Genomic DNA, 21,928 nt, shown 5'->3' with positions numbered 1-21,928 from the left:
GAGGAGGAAGGAGAGGGAGGAAAGGAGGAGGACGCGGTGGGAACGCGAGATCTGATAGATCGAACGCCAGCCACGCGACCGGCCGAACGTTTCGACCGGCGCGCTGGCGGAAAACGTTTCCCTTTTGTCTTTGAGTGTTCCACGTTTGTGTTTCCCTTACTATTTCTCCGTGTTCTTTGTGTTCATCCTCGGTTCCACCCTAAGTTTACGAAGATCTGGCCACCAATACGGTTTGCCCCCTATCATCGCGTCAAACAGATACTTGTGAAAATTGTGCCAATTAATGGACGACGACGACTCGATGAGATAAGTGAGTAGCGTAGCCACGTGGACGATTCTCACGTGGACTCGGCGAGAGAGGGTGCCAAGGTGATGCACAGTATCATGGGACAAGTGATCGCCTAGGAGGATGAGGAAAATTAACCGGTTATTTCATAATCTGTGCATTGGAGCATGTTGGATTATTTTACATTTGAGTTCGAGCGCAACGAACTGCGCCTTTGCTTCTAGTTCTACGGGACGCCTTTCACATATATATCTCCGTGTCCTTTACATAGAGTCCTCGTTGAGGCTTCACCAACAGACAGCGTCTGGTTCTTCTCCTTCTGACCAAGTGCATGTGCATGTAGCTCCTGCTTAATTCTTCCGGGGTCATGAGGCCCACCGCATAATCATCATAATGTTATACGACGGTCACTTGTCCCACTTGTGCACCTTCCACTCTGGTAGCTGCTGTATGACCATCTACATATACGGAATAAAGAATCATTCAAGCCCATGATGTTAGCGTGTTAATGTTAATGATTTCAACCTGACAAACAAAAGGCAATGGAACACTTGCGTATTTGGGGTGTTGAGAAAGCAGAATGCAAGTCTATATATTTGCAACAATGATACCAACCTGTCCTGTTGAATCTGGGTTGCCAACCGTGGCCTGGCACGCCAGCCTCCATGACTTGGGTTTCTGAAAATCGGCCAGCGTTCAGAGTTTTAGCACAAAGTTGCACTGTTACTGCTATTATTTCTCTTCTCGGTAAATGCATTGGACATTTGGTGGAAATTGTGAATGGACTGAGCTAGAGAGCTGTGCACACACCCTTTTAAGCTTTTCCTTTTCCACTTCGTTTTTCGGAGACAGCATTTCGCCGCCTTCCACCACCTGAAAGAACGTCAGGCGGGACGAAATATTTTCAGAGGTTTCCGTGTTGCACTTGCGGCGGCAGTGAATGGCAAAGATTTGTTAATTGTTAATATCTAGAGACTAGAGAGATGCTTGGGATGTGCTTATTGGGATCCCCACATGAACTCTGAGAATTCGGTTACCTCCACGATGCAGGTGCCGCACTCGCCGCCCCCCGAGCAGTTGAGCAGCAGCTTATCCTGCAGCAGCGGCGGCGGCGTCAACACCATCAGCACCGAGCAGTGATGCATAACCAACGTGGAGGAACGAGGTATGGCTCACGTAAGGCCCGTAGAGGTCGATGTAGCCGTCGAGCATGATGTCCCTGAGCTTCTGCCCGCCGCACGCCGTCCGGTAGTGCACGTCCGGCGTCCCGTCCGGCAGCAGCCGGGGCTGCGATCGCACGCGGCATCATCGCCGGCCGAACGGAAGGGGGAAATAAATAAATAAATAAATAGAGGAGAGCCAATGACCGATGGAGGCAGGAGGGAAGGACTCACGCTGACGAACGCAAAGTCGACGGACGGCGGCTCCACCGTCGCCTCAGAATCTGCTGCGGCGGCGGGGGCGTCCGTCTCGACGGCGCGGACGGCACGGAGCCTCCTCCGTCTCGACGGCTGCCGCTGCTGGGGCAGATGGACTGAGCGGTGGTGCTTCTCGCTGCTGCTGCTGCTGCTGCTGCAGGAGGAAGGAGCTGGATGGGCGGAGGTGGTGCCGAGCAGGCTGACGAACTGCAGTGTCGCCGCCATTGCCGCAGCCTGCGAGCTGCACAATCGTCTAAGGTTTTAGAATCTTATCCTGGGCTGCTGCTATATTTGTTTTGGTTTGGCTTTGTGTCCCGTGGCCGCTGCTTTCGGCTTTGTGTTATCAAAACCTTATCTGCTGCTACGTGTGGGTGGCCGCTGAGGTGCCGGGGGACGATGCCACAGGGCATGTGTTATCAAAACCATTGCAACATACTGTAGTTTTTCTTCTGCAAAACTCTTTCATTTGCCCGACTGATTTCTGGAAGAAAATCAGCCCTATGTCATGGAAACCAGAAAAAGTATCTGTGTCAGCCCTATGCCGGGAACCATTGCAACATAACGTGGTTTGTCCGTTTTCTATTCATTTGGATCGTCCGTTCGTCTTTCCGTATCCGTTTTTTTTAAACGGGTCATCTGGTGCATCCAACAGAAAGCAAATGGACGGAAATACTATGACAATAAAATAATAGAAAATAGGTGGGTGGGTGGGATGAGTCAGCGAATTAAATAAGTAGGGAGATGTGAGTGTGGATGGATGACAAGTGGGTCCGGACACACGCGGACGATGCAGGCACAGAAAATATCCGTTTTGTGCCCGTCCGCGACCCAAATTTTTTGGGACAAAATTGGATCCGCACGGACGCAAAATAAAAATGAATCTCTGTGTTGGGACATCATTTTTGTCCGCACGGATCTAAATGGACATGGGGAGACGAAATGGATCCTCCCATTGCTCTTAACCCCTTGTTCCTCGCTACACTCACCCAACTCACTCTCTCCCACTCCCTCTCTCCGTTCGTGGGTGATTCGTGTGGCGGTTCTTCATTTTCACATGCGATTCGGGCGTCGTCGACCGTCGGCATCGGGTTCTTCACTTCCTTGTGGTGGCGTTTGCTAGTGGCTTCGAGGTACACCGCAAGAGAATCTTTATTCTGCTAGCTTTGGGGTGCTAGGGTTTCAATAGGGATTGAGCAATTACTTAGGCTAGCAACGGCCACCGTCTCTGCTTCGTTTCATGGTGAGTCCTTGCAGCGTCTATGGGTTTAGAGACGGGGGATTGGGGGCGGGGCTCTCTGGCATTGCAGTTTTTGTTGGCATTCTCGCTACTGGAGGGGACTGGGTGCTTATAAGATTCGGTGCCTGAGTGCTTTTTAGAGGTGCGGCACGGCTGCATGAGAGCTATGGACAGCACTCTGGTTCGCTTTGGTCATTTTGGGGGCTGCATGATTGGGTTGCATTTGTGCAATTTTACCACTATATGCTTCAGGGGCTTGGCAAATGCATTGTCCTTGAGATAGATTGATTCTAAGAGTTGTTGCTTGTTGGTTTTGTTATTACTGGTGTGTAAAATATATTAGCCATAAACACGTGAATAATTTGGGCTGATGCATGAAATAAAAATTGGCATGTAGTTTCATGCCTAAAAAATGCATTGTGCAATAAAATGAAACAAATGTAATCATGACCGTTTGTACTTAGTGCAAAACAAAACAATTGCCATGTGCATTTGTTTGTAAATTTTCCATGTACCTAAAATAATGTTTTTATATATTTTTTCCATGTAGTAAAAAGGAAAGGAAAAAGGAGAAAAATGGGTTTCAAACCAAGGTCACCCAGATAGACACTATAGGTGTTAGTCAATGCGATGTGCGTGTGTATTTGCACACAGAAGCGTCCGCATCACTTTTTGTTCCCAGCGAGTGAGTTTTCAAAGGTGTACATGTCTCCTCTTTGCTTTAAGATTCGTGTGATGCATTCGGTCACCATGAGTACGTTCTTTGGAAGGGATAGAAGGTTTAACATTCATGAGATATCATTTCCCTTTTCTCATTGTGTTAGCGGTTGCCTGAAGAATAACTACCCGCGAAACCACGAGCCATCGATCGAGCTCATGTCCCTAATTTTTTTCTTAAAACAAAAATTGACCGAGCTCATGACAATGGATGACAGTTGGATTTGGAAGGCCACCGCCTCACTTCATTATGCTAGTAACCTTCGATTTGAAATGAAAGGAATGCACGAGTTTCTTTTTTTATAACAAAGGAACATTGCCCACAATCATTTCTGCAAACATCAAGACGGAAAAATTAGGTCCTCGCAAGGCCAAACAAATTTTGGGCCTTTTGATGTTGCGAGAGTATCCTTCCGGCCTCTCGGAAACATTAAACCTTGTTATTCCTTTTCTATTTTAATGAGATGAAACAAATCTTTTGTATTTTTTTTCTTTTTTGAAAACTTCCTTTAATCTGGAATGGCATGAAGTACTCGGGAAAGCAGGGGAGGAGACAGGAGAGCCGAGCCGAACCGTGGATCGCAATCCTACGGTCACGGTCTTGCCACGTCTACCAGACACCTCGAAGCGACGCGACAAAGCGGAGAGAGCACCACCGTGGGTCGCCGCCGGCTCCGTTCGCCCAATAGCACACGATGCTCCGCCGCCTCGCTCCGTCGCTCCGCCGAGCGGCCGCCTCCTCCGCCGTCCAGCGCGGCGGCGGCGGCGCGCGCCTCCCGGACCCTGGCCTCTCGTCTCCCCACGCGCTGCCCCCGCAATGGCGCCGCTGCGCCTCCGCCGCCGCATCCTCGCTCCCGCCGCCCCCGCCGACTCCGCCCCAGGGCCCGCCGCGGCACGCGGGCGGGGGATCCGCCGCGTCCTCTCTGAACCCCGCCGAGGTGGCCAAGTTCGCCGCCATCGCCGAGACCTGGTGAGATCCCTCCCTGACCTTGTGGGTGGGTGAACTCCCGTGCTTTTGTGCCGCGTGATTGATTATATATTTTGTCAACACTTTCCAGTGAATTGGCATGCATTTTTGTTCTGTATATATGAACATGCCTCTAGATATGTTTGATATCAAGGTGCCTCTACATGTCAGGGAGTTGCACAAAAAGTACTACAGTCAGTGTATGGGCTACTGTGAGTGGAGAATGCCTACTTAGTTTTGCCACGATGAACAATGGTTACTAAAATCAAATCTGGCCTTTGGGGTCTTTGTACTATATCATCTCTGTTCTATGTAGAAGCATTCATCTGCCACTTGGCCAGTGCAACACTTAGTATAGTCTGTATGTTATGGTGCTCGAAGCAAAGGGGCTGACAAGTTTTTGCTTTGCATATTATTGGTTACTGATGATGATGCTGTTTCTGGAATAAATAGGTGGGATTCTCAAGGTCCATTCAAGCCATTGCATTTGATGAATCCGACACGACTGTCTTTTATCCGCTCCACACTCTGTAGACATTTCAGGTACATTTAACGTACCCTGCATTTTGTTTTCTATAGAGCATTCTGTTGTGGTTTTTAGTTTTTTCTTTTCCCTCGAAGAGAAGACAAGTACATCGACTGCTTATTGTACCATTCCCTATTCCATATTGTCATTATTTTCCCATTCCTTAGTTCTCATCATCAAGTTGCCTTTTGTTGTATTTTGCCTAAGTTCATCCTAAGGGATCCACATTTGTTCTACTTTGACTAAAGTTAGTTCTTCCAGGAGGGATCCATATTCAGCTAAGCCACTCGAAGGTCTTAAAGTTATTGATGTTGGATGTGGAGGTGGCATTCTCTCAGAGGTATAAAGGCTTTTTCAGCCAATAATTTTGAAGAACTAAAACCTTCTGGTGTTTAACATACTAGATACTAAATGCTTTTTGATGGTTTTTCGTCTGTGTGAAAGGGAGAATTAAATCATGTAGTTCACTTGTATAGAAATGGATAATGGATATGCAATATTTGCCTTCTTACTTATCATAATTTTTTCATGCTAAGTGTCACATTGTAGAACGTACTCGCATTGGACTATTAGATGTAAATTCATGTTTGCATCCAGAACTATCTTTCAGCATTTTGACTTGCTAGTCTCTATAGCCTATGATGAATGTCTTAAACTATCCATGATGTATTCTCCTTGCCTACAATCTGAGCCGAGCTTATTGATGTGGACTTATTGCATTTCTAATCTAGATATATGGTAGCTAGTTGGTTTGGAATTGTGAGTCTATGTCTCAGATCAACGTCTTTGTAGTGTTACAATGCAATTGGGACTTTAACATGTGTTTTCTTGTTCTGTGTGATTGAACTGACGGATAAAATATTTGTTGACCTTTTGGATCATATGTGTTGGATGACAGCCTCTTGCTCGGATGGGAGCTACAGTTACTGGCATTGATGCTGTTGAGAAGAATATAAAGATTGCGCACATTCATGCTGTATGTATTACTCATCTTCATGTCAATTATCATGTAGAAATAGCTGTGATTATTTTCTTGGGACTTATTTTATGTATAATTTTGACGAGAAAGGTGTACTTCTAAGTTTATTTATTGGCTTCCTGCTGATAACAATGAAACATATAATGCTAATAAATATGATCTCGTACATATTTTGCCTGATGGTATAGCACATGATCACTATTTATGCAGTATTAAGCTTTTGAGGACTTATGACTTCCATGTTCTTTTCCTCGACATTTACTCCTTTACTCATGTAGACATCAAACGCCCATAAAAGTGAATCGATTGTTCATGAGTTTACACTGCCGGAATTGCCAGTCAGAACCATGATGGATTTATTACATTTTTAGCCAACGATTTTTGCTTCGTACCTTTGCAGGCATCTGATCCAACAACTGCTTCCATTGAGTATTGCTGCACAACCGCTGGTAATCACTTTCAGGGCATATTCCAGTGACTGTTTAGTTATTTAGTTCCACTATGTGGTTAAAACATTTGCTCTCTTGATTGAACATTTTTTTTCTCAGCAATTAACCAGACTGTAAAAGAAGACCAGCAACTTCCAAATTTAGATAATATAGATTGAATTGAGATATATAAGTAATTTAATTCTTCTATTTCTTGTGGCTGAAAATAGCAGAACTTATGCAAATTATTGTTCATATGCAGAGGATTTGGTAAAAGAGAACAAGCAATTTGATGCTGTAATTTCTCTTGAGGTATGAACATTTTTGTCCCATCTTACACATATGCTGTCTTCCGAAGGTGCTTGATCAAGAATAGATTGCGTCCATAGCTTATTTATCATAGTATACGCCATCCGAGAGATGTTTTGGTAATTGACTGATGCGGGCTCCCTTTTAAAACCTTTGGGGTGATATTGAAGAATGCTTTAATTATGCATTACAGGCATATAGCTTCTGCTAGAACCGTGTGTTAGGAGAGCTGCTGGCTCTATCCACTCAAAGAAATGATGCAATTCCATTAATTAGGACAGTTCGAATTATATTTTACTCCATCCGTCCCAAAATAAGTGTCTCAAGCTTAGTACAATTTTGTACTAAAGCTAGTACAAAGTTGAGACACTTATTTTGAGACGGAGGAAGTATTTGCCAGGGGCATCTATATAAAGAAATCGGCCATCTGCGCCATCCAATCAATTAAGCTACACAAAGTTCATGAATCTATTCTGCCTCCTTCTGTAGTCTCCCTCATTTTTTGTCGCCTCTCAATCCCTAGAGTCAAGTCATGTGTTCAAACAATAGGAGTCACCGGTGCAAAATATTGGGACAACTATCGCAACCTATGACGCAATATCACAATACACTGTATAAACTCTTTGTGAATAGGATGATTAAGTACCGTGTGCCTTGCACGCACGGCTATCTTAATTGAAACTAGTGTATTGGATCAAAAATATGAATTATCTTAATATCTTTGCAGGTGATTGAGCACGTTGCTAATCCTTTGGAGTTCTGCGAATCTCTATCAGCTTTGACAGTTCCTAATGGCGCCACTGTGATTTCTACAATCAACCGGTCAATGAGAGCATATGCGGCTGCCATTGTTGGTGCTGAGTATATTCTCAGATGGGTTAGTCTCATTTTCCACCTGGCGGTTTTCTTGTTGTTGTTGTTGTTTCAATTCCTATGGAAGATTGATTCACATAGTTGGCAGTCTGTTATGTTGGGAGTAATATGCCATTTCACGGTCGCTAGCTTAGCAAATCTACTCCTGATATTGGAAGATGTCCTAATTGTTAATGCTCTTGACTCATGAGCAGTCTCAAGCCAAATGAAATATGTCATTCAATTCATCAGCCTAACATATGGCTTTGCGTACGCAATGGTAGGAAGGGCCTGTGTTATCTTGATTTCTACTTCCTCCGTCCCACAATATAAGAGCTTTTTTCAAGCTATTGTTAGCTTGAAAAATGTTCTTATATTGTGGGATGGAGGGAGTGCTATGCAAGGTCGCACATGTGACAGATAAACAAAGGTGTAGAGATATACTGATCTGTATAGCTAGTTAGCTGTGTTTGTTGGGCTAGAATTCAATAAGGGTTCAGATCCTCCAAGGAAATAGAGTGCTATCATGTTCATTAGCAAAATAATCAACAAGCTGTTTCAACATATGCTCATTCCTACTAAGTTTGATGCTCCGATGAATCTGAATCAGTGACACTGTACTCTTGAAGTCTTAATGGTTTTCTTTGTACTTTTACAGCTTCCTATAGGCACACATGAGTGGTCGAAACTAGTCACCCCTGAGGAGCTAGTCCTAGCACTGCAAAGAGCCTCAATCTCCGTAAGCTACTAATAACTCCCACACGATGATCTTGCTGCCACTTTATATAACTGACAGCTTGACGCCTTATCTCCAGGTCGAAGAAATGGCAGGCTTTGTCTACAATCCGTTGACCAGAGAGTGGTCCCTGTCTGATGATACAAGTATAAACTACATCGCTTACGGCATCAAGAAGAGCGAAACACCCCCAACAATGCCACATCAGTAAGATTAGCCAGTCATGTTTGGAGAGGATTGTCTGTGTATCACGGTAACAAATTTTGGAAGCAGAAGTCGTGCCACTTAAGATCTTAGCAGCGGTTGCAATCAAGCAAGGCAAAGAAGAGGTTGAACTCCTGGAGTATTTTTGTTTTCTTTGAGAAGTTGATGGGAGAGACCAGCTAACAAGTAGGGCTAGTTAGTTTCCACACTTTGTAATAAATGTATGCTGCATACAAGTTCATCAAGTTTGGGGTAACTCCCTCTTATTCACATTACATAAACAGAAATATACTGCCCCTGGGCAAGCAGGAAATGGTACCAAGTCAAGTGAAGGGTAATGTTTTTTGGTTATGTTCATATCTGCACTGGTGCGCATTCTTTATTTGCATTCCTTGTGCTCGGTAGGCTGACAATTTGGTATGCATAATAATACTTTCAAAAGCTATTTTTGTGACGTGAAGAATTATATATTAGGAAAATTTTACTACACCTTAACCTACAAGCTTATTCTCCATTGCATATTTCCGCTCAATTTCGAACATTGAAACAAGCAAGATCAGCTTTACGAAAGGCCAACATAACTCGTCAGGCATATGAAAATACCAACCACAGACTTGAGAAGAACTACCAACATAGCATGAGTATTAATTCTTCTCGGGTACTGAAATTAGTCCTAATCTCAACCATGATAACATACTGGTAGAGAACAAACCTTACACAATCTGATGGATCCATAGTTCCATACACACCGGACATGCAAGACTACTAGTATTAAGGTTCAAACGCAAGTACACAATATCATCGCTTGTTTATTAAACGAAGGATGAACTGCCTACTAACGGTTCGATCAGCCAGCACGACGCTACTACAAACATGGCTGAAGGTGGCAGCCAATAACACCAACGCATTACAGTCATAGTAGTAACCATCTCGTTTGGAAGCGGGACATGCTCATGGATCATCATCATCATCTCCGACAGCGTTGACGCGCTCGCACTCATCGATCCATTCGCTGTATCTGCAGGAAAGATAATACGATCTTCAGTTACTAGTCTCTGATGTATTTGAACCCACTCACTAGTCAGGAGTTATTTGTTGGATTTGACTTACATATCAATAGGCTCAGTCAGCGCTGCACCAAAGAAAACAGATAATTAGTACAATATATACTGAATATATGTAGCTCAGCAAGGGTAAAAACTCTAGTGATCACTGTTTCATTTACATGGCATAGTCACACAAAAACTTGTAAACATGTGGCACAACAAAGGTTAACCCTCTACAACACTGTTTTTTATTCAAGCAATATTATTATACAGGTTCAGTCCTGAACTTCTGATGATCCATGTTTGTTTCAAGCAATTCAGTTAACTCAGGTTTGGAACATGATAAAATAGGGAGCCACATTGCCTATCTTACAAGCATGGTTGTGTGATTTAATGGCAACCAAGTACGTATATAACTGTACATGATTACTACTTCGGCTCTGCTCCATTATGAGCTAGTTGATTAGAATGACTAAATCCCCAAGAGTATATGAGATAGGCATGGCTGTAGGAAATTTATACCCCCTCCGTTCCTAAATATAAGTCTTTCTAGAGGTTTCACTAGTGGACTACATACGGATGCATATAGACATACTTTAGAGTATAGATTCACTCATTTAGCTTCGTATGTAGATCCCTAGTAAAACCTCTTAAAAGACTTATATTTAGGAACGGAGGGAGTAGATAAGCTATACCCTGCTCCTAGAGCTGTACGCATTCGGTTGAGAAGAAACAAAAACAATGAGATGTCTGATGCAGAATTTCCTAGCTGAGAATCAATCAGTATGGACATCTACTTTAGGAGTACAATTTGCAGTTGTATGTATAATTTGGACATACCATTTATGGTGGTGCTGAAGCTTTCCTGGCAGATTCGACAATTCGCCTCACCAATCAGATTCTTCATATCACTGAAGAAAAGAGAAGGGGGAAACCCGAGTCACAATGTTGGAAGAATAGCCATCCAGCATCAAGCAATTAGCAGGAGAACATGTGAAGACAGTACTAACATTCGGCATTCAACGCTGCTCCCATGGTTGCAGAACGGGCAGGAAAAGACCGTGTCGAGCTTGTCCATCCGCTTCTTAGGGGGTGGCTTAGCAGCTGACTTTCTCTTCCCCATGGTTCAACTTGTTTTTCTCCCTTCAAAATCTACCAAGTGCAACAGTTATATAATATAACAAATGATGACAAGGCATATAACACATAAATGGAGTTGCTAGTCGCGAAGAGAGCATCCCACAAGAAAGAATTAGTACACATGGAAATCCAATGTGATCTGCGTGCTGCAGAAATGCAGAGTAACTAGAATAAAAAGCACTGAAGGGATTTTAGGCAATACCAAGCTATCTGGCACACCATTTTCTTCTAAAAGCAACCAAAACTTGTAACCACACAAGATAGAAAACCAATCATCTATGAAACGGAATCCAAGAAGACGATACCAATGCCTGATCCTGTCACCATGAACAACGCACCCGTTACCAGATTACTATCAACAAGTCGACCAAGACATGCTTACGCAAGAGATGATTTGACACAAGCAGACACAGGCAGGGCATCCAATCCGACCGAGAATTTGCCGAGAACGGGAAACTGGGTAGTAACCCTAGCCAGCCGTCCGTACCGCACGGGCCAACCCCAACCCAAGACAAACCACGAAGATGTCACCCCGGAACCCGCTCAAGACCGCCGCCGCGACGGATCGGGCGGGCCGCTCCCAGGACGAACACGGACCGCACCCCCCGGATACGGGCAACCACAGGGAGAGCCGCGAGAAAGGAAAACCCACGGCGGGGGCCTCGGGGGCAATCGGCGAGGCGCGCGAGCAGGGGCGGGGAATGCGCGCGGATTCGAAGCGCATTTGGACGGGATTCGCGGTGCTCACCTCGGGGCGTCGGGTCGGGCGAGGAGGGTCTCGGTCGGGGGAAACGCCGGAATGAAGGAAGGAAGAAGGGAATGGAGAGGTCTCGAACGGAAACCCCCTCCTCGTTTTGTGACGACGCGACACGCGGCGTCGGCCGAAACCACACTAAACCCTAGGGAAAGAAAAAAAAAAATCCTTGGTCAGGCTTAGCATGGCACGGAATGAAGGCAGATGCTATGCCTCGCTTGCGGCGAGCGTTTTTCCCGTCCAGCCCGAGGCATTTTCGGCCTGCTCTACTGTAGTATCGGGCCGGTCTGGGGTTTTTTTTTCGTCTGTTTCTTCAGTTCACTGTTTTCGATCGAGAAGATCGCTTGTGGTGGTTGATGCACTGGGTTCTTTCGGGTGATTTTTTGTTTCTTTTTCTTTTGGTTTTCTTCACTGCTTCAACAGTTTTCTTTCGGCTTATCTTTTTTAGAACGGTTTTCTTTGTTTTATTTTATTGTTTTCACTTTTTTTTAATTCCGTTTTTTCTTTGTTTCTTTGTCGGATTTTTCTTCCTTATTAGTTTCCTTTCTTTTTTTTTCTTTTGCTTCTTTCTTGATTTTCAATGGTTTTTCTTATTTTTTCTTTGTTTCTTTTGCAGTTTTATTGTTTTTTAAATGCTTGATTAATATTTTTTAGTACAATGTTATTTTTCTCAATATATGGTCAATATTTGTTCTACACATTCTTAAAAAAATTAAAGGCTTGATTACATTTTCAAATAAAAGATTAATAAATCCAATGCATGGTCAATATTTTTCCTATATAAAGTTGACATTTTTCAAATGCTTTATGAACATTTTTTCAAATACAAGATTCGGTGTTTCAATACAAGGTCCATTTTTGTCTCTATACATTTTTTTTCAAATGCTTGATTAATATTTTTAAAGTACAAGATTAATTTTTCTAATACAATACAATATTATTTTGTTTAATATATTGTTAACAATTTTGTTTACACATTTACATTTTCCAAATGTTTGATTAACATTTTTGAAATAAAAACAACATTTTCTATACACATTTAATATTTTCAAACTCTTGATTAATTTTCTTTAAATACATGATCATATTTTTCACAGGCTTTGTATATTTTGTGTATACATTTTTTATATACATGAGAACAACAACATCCATGTAGTGGGTGACACAAACCGCGTGAACAACAGCAGAAACATGGCCTGAAGCTGTCAGAGCACCCCCTCTAGATGTGCTCCCTTCGGCTACACTTTCCTTACCTCTCGCCAGCTCGTCACGAGGGTCAGGTCCCAAATCCCCCTTGTCTTCAGCTTCTTCAGACGCGCTGGATTCAGTGGCATGTCCTCGGCCTCTAGCTGGTGCATAACCACGGCCTGAGCTTGCGTCGCGTCCTCCCCCCTTCCACCACGGGATGGGAATCTGCCTCCTGAGTTTGATAAAAACCGCATCTCTCGTCGCTGAGCTATCATCCAGTCTCCTCACTTTCTGTCCCCCTCCTTCCAGACCTCATTGCCGCATTCCTCAAACCTGTGTCCCATCAGCCCATACACCTTGCAGAAGTATGATCTTTTTCATACTTGACCACAAGCATCCGAGTGCCCTCGCCTACCACCGTCAGCGGTATAAAACGGGTTAGGGGCTTGGCCGTCAGAGCTTTCACACGCACCCGAACATAATATCCCTCGCAGTAGAGCGTAGGCTGCATCTAAACCTCGCGAACTTTACCAATCCTGCGAGCTAGCTGATCAACAATTGTCTCCCAACGATAAAAGGTTCGGTATCTTGTGAATCTGAGCCCACGCATAAAGGCCATCACGAACAATTGCATCAAGATCAGTTTTTTCATCATAGTCCTCAATTATGAACCCGAGACCTCTGGAGAGCCACGGGCCTCCATGCACAGCCTTCTTCCAATCACCCAGGCAAAAAAATTAAAAGATGAACAGGTTCTCTCCGGTCTCCTTGAACTTTGGGGTGCGAGCCAAGCTTCATACGAACTTCATGTTGTCCGAGAAAACAACAAGGCTGAATGGACGATCAGTGTTAACTCTTGCGACGACCATCCACCTAGCCTCAGCTGCGAAGGTTTGAGCGTCCTGTTTTTCAATGACTACCTCATCAAGTTCCTCCTCAATGAATTCCATACCCTTCATCATCTCCTCCATATCGATTTCTTTCTCCTTATCGTACGCGAAGAAATACCGCCCGGAGATGCTTTTAGAACGGTGATTTTGGCCCGGCTTTAAGGTCAAAACGGTGATTTTGGCCCACGGCAGTTGGGTGTTGGGTCAGTGGCCAGCTGACCAGCTGACCAGCGGGTCCCACCAAGTCCACCCTCTCGGCCGACCCAAATGCCGCAGGCCCGTGCGCCGCCGCCTAGCACCTAAGCATGGCGGCCCCGCGGCAAGCGGCGGGCGCCTCCGGCAGCCTCCACCAGCACCCGGTGCAGCACGCGCACCTCGCGGCCCTCCTAAACCCGACCCCGCGCACGCCGCCCCTCCCGCCCCCGCTCCGCCGGCGCCACCTCCCGCTCTCGCCCCAGGCTGCCGCGCGCCTCGCGGCCTCCTTCCCGCCGCTGCCGCTCCTCCTCGCCCTGCTCTCCGCGCTCCGCCTCCTCCCGTCCCCGCCTCCGCCGCGGCCCTTCGACGCGCTCATCAGGGCCTACGCCTCCCTCCCCTCCCCGCCCCTCGCCGCCGCGGCGCTCGCGTTCGCCAGGTCGGCGGGCTACGCCCCCTCCCTCCCCGCCTACAACGCCGTGCTCCTCGCGCTCTCCGAAGCCTCGCTCGCCTCCGCGCGGCGCTTCCTCGAGGGCTCCATGCTCCGCGTCGGCGTCGCGCCCAACGTGTACACCTACAACATCCTCGTCCGCGCGCTCTGCGCCCGCGGCCGCCGGCAGGAGGCGCTCGCCGCCGTCGTGGACGGCGACATGCGCGCCGCGGGGTGCGCGCCCAACGCCGTCACCTACAACACGCTCGTTGCCGCGTTCTGCAGGGCCGGAGACGTGGGCGGCGCGGAGAGGCTCGTCGCCGCGATGCGGGAGTCCGGCGTGAGGCCTAGCCTGGTGACCTTCAACACGGTGGTGAACGGGATGTGCAAGGCGGGGAGGATGGAGGACGCCCGCAAGGTGTTCGACGGAATGGCAAGGGAGGGGTTGCCCCCCGATGGGGTCAGTTATAACACCCTGGTGAATGGGTACTGCAAGGCGGGCTGCCTGCATGAGGCGCTGGCGGTGTTCGCGGAGATGTCTCAGAAAGGGGCTGCGCCGGATGTTGTGACGTTTACGTCGCTTATCCACGCGATGTGCAGGGCTGGGAACTTGGAGCGGGCAGTGGCCCTGGTGGGGCAGATGAGGGAGAGGGGCCTCCGGATGAATGAGATCGCTTTCACAGCACTGATAGATGGGTTCTGCAAGAACGGGTTCTTGGATGACGCATTGCTCGCGCTGAAGGAGATGAGGGAATGCAGGATCAAGCCTTCAGTAGTGTGCTACAATGCGCTTATCAATGGTTACTGCAGGTTAGGAAGAATGGAAGAAGCGAGGCAGTTAGTCGATGAACTGGAGGATAAAGGAGTGAAGCCTGACGTCGTGACATATAGTACGATTCTCAGTGGCTACTGTAAGATTGGTGATACAGATTCTGCATTTGAATTGAACCGAAAAATGCTGAAAAAAGGTGTGATTCCGGATGCAATCACCTACTCATCGCTCATAAGGGGCCTTTGTGAGGAGAAAAGACTCAGTGATGCATGTGAACTCTTTGAGAAGATGATTCAGCTCCGCCTACAACCTGATGAATTTACTTATACAACGCTGATCCATGGTCATTGCAAGGAGGGGGATGTTGAGAAGGCATTTTCTCTGCATGATGAGATGATAAAGCAAGGAGTTCTTCCTGATGTCGTGACATACAGTGTGCTTATAGATGGACTTAGCAAGTCAGCACGTACAAAGGAAGCACACCGGTTACTCTTCAAATTGTACTACGAAGACCCTGTTCCAGACAATATTAAATATGAAGCCTTGATGCACTGTTGCAGGAAGGCTGAGTTTAAGAGTGTGGTGGCTCTTCTTAAGGGATTTTCCATGAAAGGCTTAATGAATGAAGCTGACAAAGTCTACCAGTCAATGTTGGACAGAAATTGGAAGCTTGATGGTTCGGTGTATGGTGTACTTATTCATGGGTATTGCCGGGGAGGAGATGTTATGAAGGCTCTGAGCTTCCATAAGCAAATGCTGCGGTGTGGTTTTCCTCCTAATTCAACAAGCACTATTTCATTGGTTAGGGGTCTATTTGAAGAGGGGATGACTGTCGAAGCAGATACGGTGATTCAGGAGTTGCTGAATTGCTGTTCGCTAGCAGATGCAGAAACATCGAAGGCTCTTATAGATCTCAATCGGAAGGAAGGTAATGTGGATGCTGTTATTGATGTCCTCCGTGGCATGACAAGGGACGGGCTACTTCCAGGCTGAGGGTGAACTGTGGTATGTAGGAACCTTGTTGTATTTGTGGAGCATTGAATTAACTGATGACTATAGATCTCTCTGGAGCACTTCTTGGCTCATGCCTTGCTGAGTGTTATTAATGCTGATACTCTGTTGAAGGGTTGAAAAGGATGAAGTTTCTTCTTCATGCTACAGGATGATGTGAAGTGAGCAAGTGTTTGATTTATTATTTTTTCAGATCCTATCATGTGAATGCAAGTTCTTAAATCCTTGACTAGGTACTAGCACCTCTGCTGCTTAGGTTAGACGACTGGTTATTGCTGTTATCAAGTTAAGACATTTTGTGATCATGTCCTTGTTTAGGACACTAGAAGATCACGGTTAGATATTCGCTAACTGATTAAAGTTGTCTTGTACCCTGGTCTCAGTTAACACTTGACACACATTGATGATTGATCCCTGCTAGCACCTCTATTGGTCAGTTGATGTAATTCCTTCCTTTTCTTCCAATAAACTGGGCAAAGCACTGCGTACTCATTAAGCTGGAAATAGTACTCACTCCGTTCCATAATAAACTATGGAACGGAGGGAGTATGAGGTACATTGGTTGGTAGGCCCCTTTTAAGGGAAATGGAACATTAACCATAAGCAAAAAATGACAGATTACTCCAAAAAAATTGGACACCGTGCTGTCCAATGGTGTCATGATGATAAACTTTGCCAGTTTCTGAAAAGTGGTAAAAATTGGACACTGTACTGTCCAAATCATTATGCATGCCCTTCTTTTCTGAATAGTTTGTGTTTCAAACGTAATGATATACTCTAAATCTGTATGGTGTGACACTACCAGTCCCAGACTCCCAGTTGGTTTATTATGGGCAGCCAACGGAAGATACGCTTAGTATCGTGTCTTTTACTAAGGTAGGCTAAATAAAACAAGAGGGCTCCTTGTTTTCACCATTTTATTTTGGTTGGACAAGGGAATTACCTTTGTTTCACACACTGACTTCCAACTTTTGGTTTTGTTGTAGAATGAAGGACATGAAGTGTCCAAGGGAGCTGCTTATATTCCACCAACACTAAGGCACTTGAGAGAAGAAATAAACTGTGGAACAGGGATAATAACAACTGGTAATCATGAGTCATACAACACTGTCAAATGGGCCGTTGAAGGGTTCTGATACCAATCTGTGTAATCTTCACCGCTACCAATGAAAAGCTTTGCACATGATGCGCCGGCTGCTCATGGGAATGAGGAACATGAAGAAAAGGAATAGTAACTGCCGGTTCAAGCATGCATGCAGTTTGAACCTATCAGTCAGGGATGCAAGCGGGAGCCTGCATAAACCCAAATGTAAGTGTAGTAAAAGTCGACCTGGTGTTTTTTTTTTGGGGGGGATTGACATAGGGTTGACTTCTGATATACATGTACTCCCTCTGTCTCGGTTTATAAGTCATCTTAGGTTGTGCACCGCAACCAAGACAGAGAGAAAAACAAAAGAAATTAATGTTAACTTGCTAATTAATACCATTGCATGCAATGAATTGACCACTGCATGTCGTGTTAGTTAGTCTCAAGTCAATAAAAACATACACACCCCACGTCTCTTATTGGTTGATTCCTTTGTTCGAGTCAAAAAACAAGAAACGAGGTGAAAGTTAATGCACCGTGCCTTAGTGTTTTGGGATTATTTGGTTTTCGTAAGACGACTTATAAACCGAGACGGAGGGAGTATGTGTTTGAATATCATTTATTCAGGCTGCTCATGGGAATGAGGAACATGAAAAAAAGGAATAGTACTGCCGGTTCAAGCATGCATGCAGTTTGAACCTATCAGTTAGGGATGCAAGCGGGAGCCTGCATAAACCCAAATGTAAGTGTAGTAAAAGTCGACCTAGTGTTAATTTTTTTGGGATTAACATAGGATTGACTTTTGATATACATGTATGTGTTTGAATAACATTTATTTCAGAATTAATTACTAACAATTTAAAACTTCACATCAGGTAGTAGTTTTGTCACCTCTAGCAACTTGATTAAACAAGAAGCAGATTTAGCACCTAGTATTCTGTAGAAGCCACCTAACCCTATTACATGATAATTATATGATGTTACAAGGAGCTTATTCCGACTGTCTTTTCTTAGGATGTTATAGGTTCCTATATTCTAGACTTATGAAACAATTATTACATGTAAATTACAAAAAGCCACCAGTTTTGGAAACCTTGTTGCACACGACCATCGCTATTTCTCTTTTGCGCAAAACCACCATGTTTGGGGCATGGTGTAATTAGCTGCCAAAATGGCGGCTCTGACGGGAATGCGACCAGTCAGCAGGACATGTCAATACCTTTCTAGTGGCTGTAGACCGTAGTTGTGAAGATTCTCCTACTCAAATATTAGAATTACATGATGAATAGCTGGATCCAAGTATTTCTTTGTTAGTTATTACAATTATTAGAATCGCATAAATACAATTCTATTTTTAAATACAAATGCTGAGATGCTTGTAGCTGGATGAGAATGTTGATTTACACTGGGGTATTCTCACACAACACCATGTAAGTCAACTATGTGTGCTCTAGTCTTTTGTATTCTGACCCGGTCACTCTCTCACAACCAACAAAGCCGAGCGAATCAGCCGAACACATGGACCAAATTTGTGGTGTTGGACGCACTTGGGATTCTGATGCCCCGCGTCCACTCGTATGTAGCTTGCATCAGCCACATTAATCAGCACCAGAAAACGACATGTTTCATATTATTTTGTAATTTCAGTACATAGGATATTCCCTCAAAGGAAGTACACACAACACATGCATGCAGTTTACCAGAAGTCCATTTGTGTGTGTGTATATGCACCCATTTAGCTAGCAGCTTCACTGCAGAATTGGTGGGTGGCAGTACGGGCCGCTGAGCCAGCCCTCGGCGATCCGTCTGTTAGCGGTGTCGCTCAGGTACATACCATCCCAGAGGAGGTGGCTCCCCGGATCATGGCAAACACTCGAGCCATCCATCCCACATATGGTGAATCTTTGCGGTGCACCGGCCTTTCCGCAACAGCTCATGAGGGCGGTCTCAAAGCCTGCATAATGAAATCAGTCTATCCATAATTAGGTGACATCTAGGGTTCACAATTTCATTTTCTCAGTTCAAATCTTTGCAACAACAGAAAGAGCAAACGAAAGAAAACTGATATTGGTTTTGATCTGCTCAAACCACTGAAATTACATTTGAATTTAACTGAAACTCAAGAAAAAACTGGCCTGATTTCATTTAAGTGATATGCTGATTTGTATACTGAAACATAATATTTTGGTAACACTGAAACGTTAAAATGTTGTTCCTGTTCTTGAGCTTAGTGATGTTTGAATTATTGAATTTGGCTGGTTGCTCATTTATTCCTGGCAAATGTCAATGCTCCCACCTAATAATTATTCTTTTAGAAGAAAGAATTGTCAGTTGCTCATTTCGCGAGGCATCGATAACATGCTTGCCGAGACTCACCAAATCTTCTGGGATCTTGCACTATTTGGTAGATGTTGCTCGCGAGGTCGGCATACATGATCCTTGTGTGTGAATGCTTCTTTTGAAGCTTTGAGAGGCTGCTCCGAAGGAAAGAATTGTGCCTATTGAACAAGACGTTGTGGTTTGTCAAGCACCCGTATTTGTCATAGTCACTTTTGTTGGAGCTCTGGAACATGTTCAGGTACAATGGAAAGCACCCCATAGGAGCAATGTTTGACACCACAATGTCAACTGCACCAAGTTTTATCAATTCCTGCATGTTTAGAGCAGATGTTGGGGGTCAAAGTTACAAACTGCATGGCTTGGCCACTGTATTTGTTCATGTATTTCTCACTTCTCCATCTGTAGGGCATGGTTTCCAAAATAACAGTTGTGCTTCTCGTGCTCGAGATATCATTTTTCTACCGCTCGCTTGAGATATTGTTACTGTTGTAGGGTACTTCGGTCCAACTTAACCAACTAATTGTTTCATTGGTGTTCAGGTAAAAAACGACAAGCCTTTGCAAGCAGAGGGAGAACTATAAAGCTTTGCAGTTACCTGTACGCCGGATATGATGGTGTTCACTATTCTGGGTACGTTCTTGCTGCCTTGCTGGCCTCATCTACCGTGGATCCATTCACCAGCTGAATGCTGTAGTCGTTCTCCCCCAACTGAAACACAAACAGGGACTTGGCCAAATACTCCTTGCAATCTGTATACAGTCACATATATAAGATTAGTAAACTTCAAATATTCTCGCATGCATAATCAGTCGATCAAATGATCTAATATTAGAACCAGCCCAGTGCTTAATTATTACTCTTACGTATTCCAGAGATTGAAGGCAACAATTGCTGGACATTGTCGATTTGGGTGTTCATGGAGCCGTCGTAGGCAGTGAACTTGAGGCTGGCGTTGGTGTAGTCAAGTACGGCGCCGCCGATGATGGCCATGTTTGCGCCTTGCTGGAAGTCCCTGCGGAGCGCCTTGGATGGCGGGAGAAACGGCAGCCCTAATGCTTGCACTACAGTCACTTAAAGTATGTCAGTGTTATGACATTTTCACAAGAAGTTCAGGGAATGCCCACGTAAAATTGGGCAATTTCAGGTTTTCGAAGCCCAGTCAGATTTGAAATTTTAGGACACTGCATATTTACCCAGGAAGTCGATGTAGACCCGGCCATCGCTGCACCGGCAAGTGGGCTTCCCGAAATAGGTGACACCGTAGGGGAGGCGGGTGAAAATTCCCACCACACCGGCAGGCCCTGGCAGGCCACCAGTGCATGTGTTGCCCGTGTCAGAAGCTGAGTCCCCGAAGTTGAAGATGATTTTGCACCGCGGTCCACTGCCGCCACCGCTGGCCGCCGCGGCACTAGCTGGAAGTACAAGCATCAGGTAGCAGTATGAGAAGAGAGCAGTCGCTGCAACTCCAGCGGTGCCTATGCTCACGATGGCCAAGAAGTGTAGAACTAAAACTGAGTAGGTGTGGTATCAAACTTTCAGTACAACTAGCCATAAGGAGGAGGATGTTAGTCTTGATAGATAGGTAATACCTTACAAGGACACCTTTTTATTTTTTGGGTCAACGTTGCAGAATGTTGGTGATATCGATGAAGACATGAGTCATCGAATCAAAGGCGGATGGATAAAGTGGTGCCAAGCTTCTGGCATTCTTTATGGGAAGATAGTGGCACAAAACCTAAACAACATGTTTTGTAACATCACGATTCGACCTGCAATGTTGTATGATGTTAAGTGTTGACCGACTGAAATAATGTTGTATGACATTGAGTGTTGACCAACTAAAATGCAACATATTCAACAGTTAAGTACTCCATCCGCCCCAAAATAAATGTCGCAAACTTTATATTAAATTAGTATAAATTTTATACTAGATCAACAACACTTATTTTGGGACGGAGGGAGTATAACAAAGATTCGCATGTTAAGATGAATATGTGATCATACAAGAAAGGATCGGTCCGAATGATGATATATAAGGTGGAGTTAGGATAGTATCAACAGAAAAAATAGCAAGACATGCCTGCTTACACATCCATGTAAGCAAATCAAATTATTATAGAAGACATGTTGACATCAATGCAAGTAGGTGTACATCAATAAGCAAATCGAATTATTACACAGGACATGCTGACATCAATGGAAGTGTTGTCCTGGATGCGCTCGCGAAGATGCGCATCCTGGCCTTGCATTCCTTCGTTGGGTCTGAATGATGATATACATGGTGGAGTTAGGGTTGCTTACACACCAATGTAAGGAAATCAAATTGTTATACATGAGAGGTTGACATCAATGTAGCACCAACAAGAAAAAAAAAACCAGCTTACACATCAATATAAATAAATCAAATTACTATACAGGA

At 44.8% G+C, this 21,928-nt stretch overlaps 4 protein-coding genes and 1 long non-coding RNA gene across 8 annotated transcripts; 3 read left to right on the top strand and 2 right to left on the bottom strand.

Annotated features, from left to right (window-relative positions):
* Nucleotides 1-410: 410 nt before the first annotated feature.
* Nucleotides 411-2,013, bottom strand: LOC123408649 (photosynthetic NDH subunit of subcomplex B 3, chloroplastic). Of its 2 annotated transcripts, none has more exons than XM_045101706.1 (6): nucleotides 1,681-2,013; nucleotides 1,463-1,573; nucleotides 1,324-1,380; nucleotides 1,097-1,210; nucleotides 902-964; nucleotides 411-744 (listed from the first exon to the last, which is right to left on the bottom strand). In XM_045101706.1, exons 1-6 carry the CDS (start codon nucleotides 1,927-1,929, stop codon nucleotides 694-696), a joined length of 645 nt encoding a protein of 214 aa, XP_044957641.1. In that variant the 5' UTR covers nucleotides 1,930-2,013; the 3' UTR covers nucleotides 411-693. The 2 variants fall into 2 exon arrangements, with proteins under 2 accessions (XP_044957641.1, XP_044957642.1); XM_045101707.1 differs by having other exon boundaries at nucleotides 1,097-1,159; nucleotides 1,681-2,010.
* Nucleotides 2,014-4,338: 2,325 nt separating this feature from the next.
* On the top strand, nucleotides 4,339-9,010 carry LOC123407486 (ubiquinone biosynthesis O-methyltransferase, mitochondrial). The gene is made up of 9 exons (XM_045100627.1): nucleotides 4,339-4,628; nucleotides 5,079-5,168; nucleotides 5,413-5,491; nucleotides 6,050-6,127; nucleotides 6,531-6,579; nucleotides 6,821-6,870; nucleotides 7,595-7,744; nucleotides 8,378-8,458; nucleotides 8,535-9,010. Exons 1-9 carry the CDS (start codon nucleotides 4,354-4,356, stop codon nucleotides 8,664-8,666), a joined length of 984 nt encoding a protein of 327 aa, XP_044956562.1. The 5' UTR covers nucleotides 4,339-4,353; the 3' UTR covers nucleotides 8,667-9,010.
* Nucleotides 9,011-9,281: 271 nt separating this feature from the next.
* LOC123407488 (transcription elongation factor 1 homolog) lies at nucleotides 9,282-11,695 on the bottom strand. Of its 2 annotated transcripts, none has more exons than XM_045100628.1 (5): nucleotides 11,594-11,695; nucleotides 10,716-10,857; nucleotides 10,546-10,616; nucleotides 9,770-9,791; nucleotides 9,282-9,677 (listed from the first exon to the last, which is right to left on the bottom strand). In XM_045100628.1, exons 2-5 carry the CDS (start codon nucleotides 10,826-10,828, stop codon nucleotides 9,611-9,613), a joined length of 273 nt encoding a protein of 90 aa, XP_044956563.1. In that variant the 5' UTR covers nucleotides 10,829-10,857; nucleotides 11,594-11,695; the 3' UTR covers nucleotides 9,282-9,610. The 2 variants fall into 2 exon arrangements, with proteins under 2 accessions (XP_044956563.1, XP_044956564.1); XM_045100629.1 differs by lacking the exon at nucleotides 11,594-11,695 and adding an exon at nucleotides 11,048-11,140.
* A 2,287-nt stretch (nucleotides 11,696-13,982) lies between these two features.
* On the top strand, nucleotides 13,983-16,229 carry LOC123408152 (pentatricopeptide repeat-containing protein At5g39710-like). Its single transcript, XM_045101331.1, has one exon. It carries the CDS (start codon nucleotides 13,983-13,985, stop codon nucleotides 16,062-16,064), a length of 2,082 nt encoding a protein of 693 aa, XP_044957266.1. The 3' UTR covers nucleotides 16,065-16,229.
* Nucleotides 16,230-19,070: 2,841 nt separating this feature from the next.
* LOC123410471 lies at nucleotides 19,071-21,317 on the top strand. Of its 2 annotated transcripts, XR_006613044.1 has the most exons (3): nucleotides 19,093-19,747; nucleotides 20,049-20,139; nucleotides 20,382-21,317. It is a non-coding gene; the product is annotated as an uncharacterized LOC123410471 (long non-coding RNA). The 2 variants fall into 2 exon arrangements; XR_006613043.1 differs by having other exon boundaries at nucleotides 19,071-20,139.
* Nucleotides 21,318-21,928: the final 611 nt, after the last annotated feature.

This window comes from Hordeum vulgare, chromosome 7H (genome assembly GCF_904849725.1).
Source record: "Hordeum vulgare subsp. vulgare chromosome 7H, MorexV3_pseudomolecules_assembly, whole genome shotgun sequence".
NCBI classification, from domain to species: Eukaryota; Viridiplantae; Streptophyta; class Magnoliopsida; order Poales; family Poaceae; genus Hordeum; species Hordeum vulgare.
The sequence above is the reverse complement of the archived record's forward strand: the minus strand, read 5'-3'. Positions and strand labels throughout refer to the sequence as shown.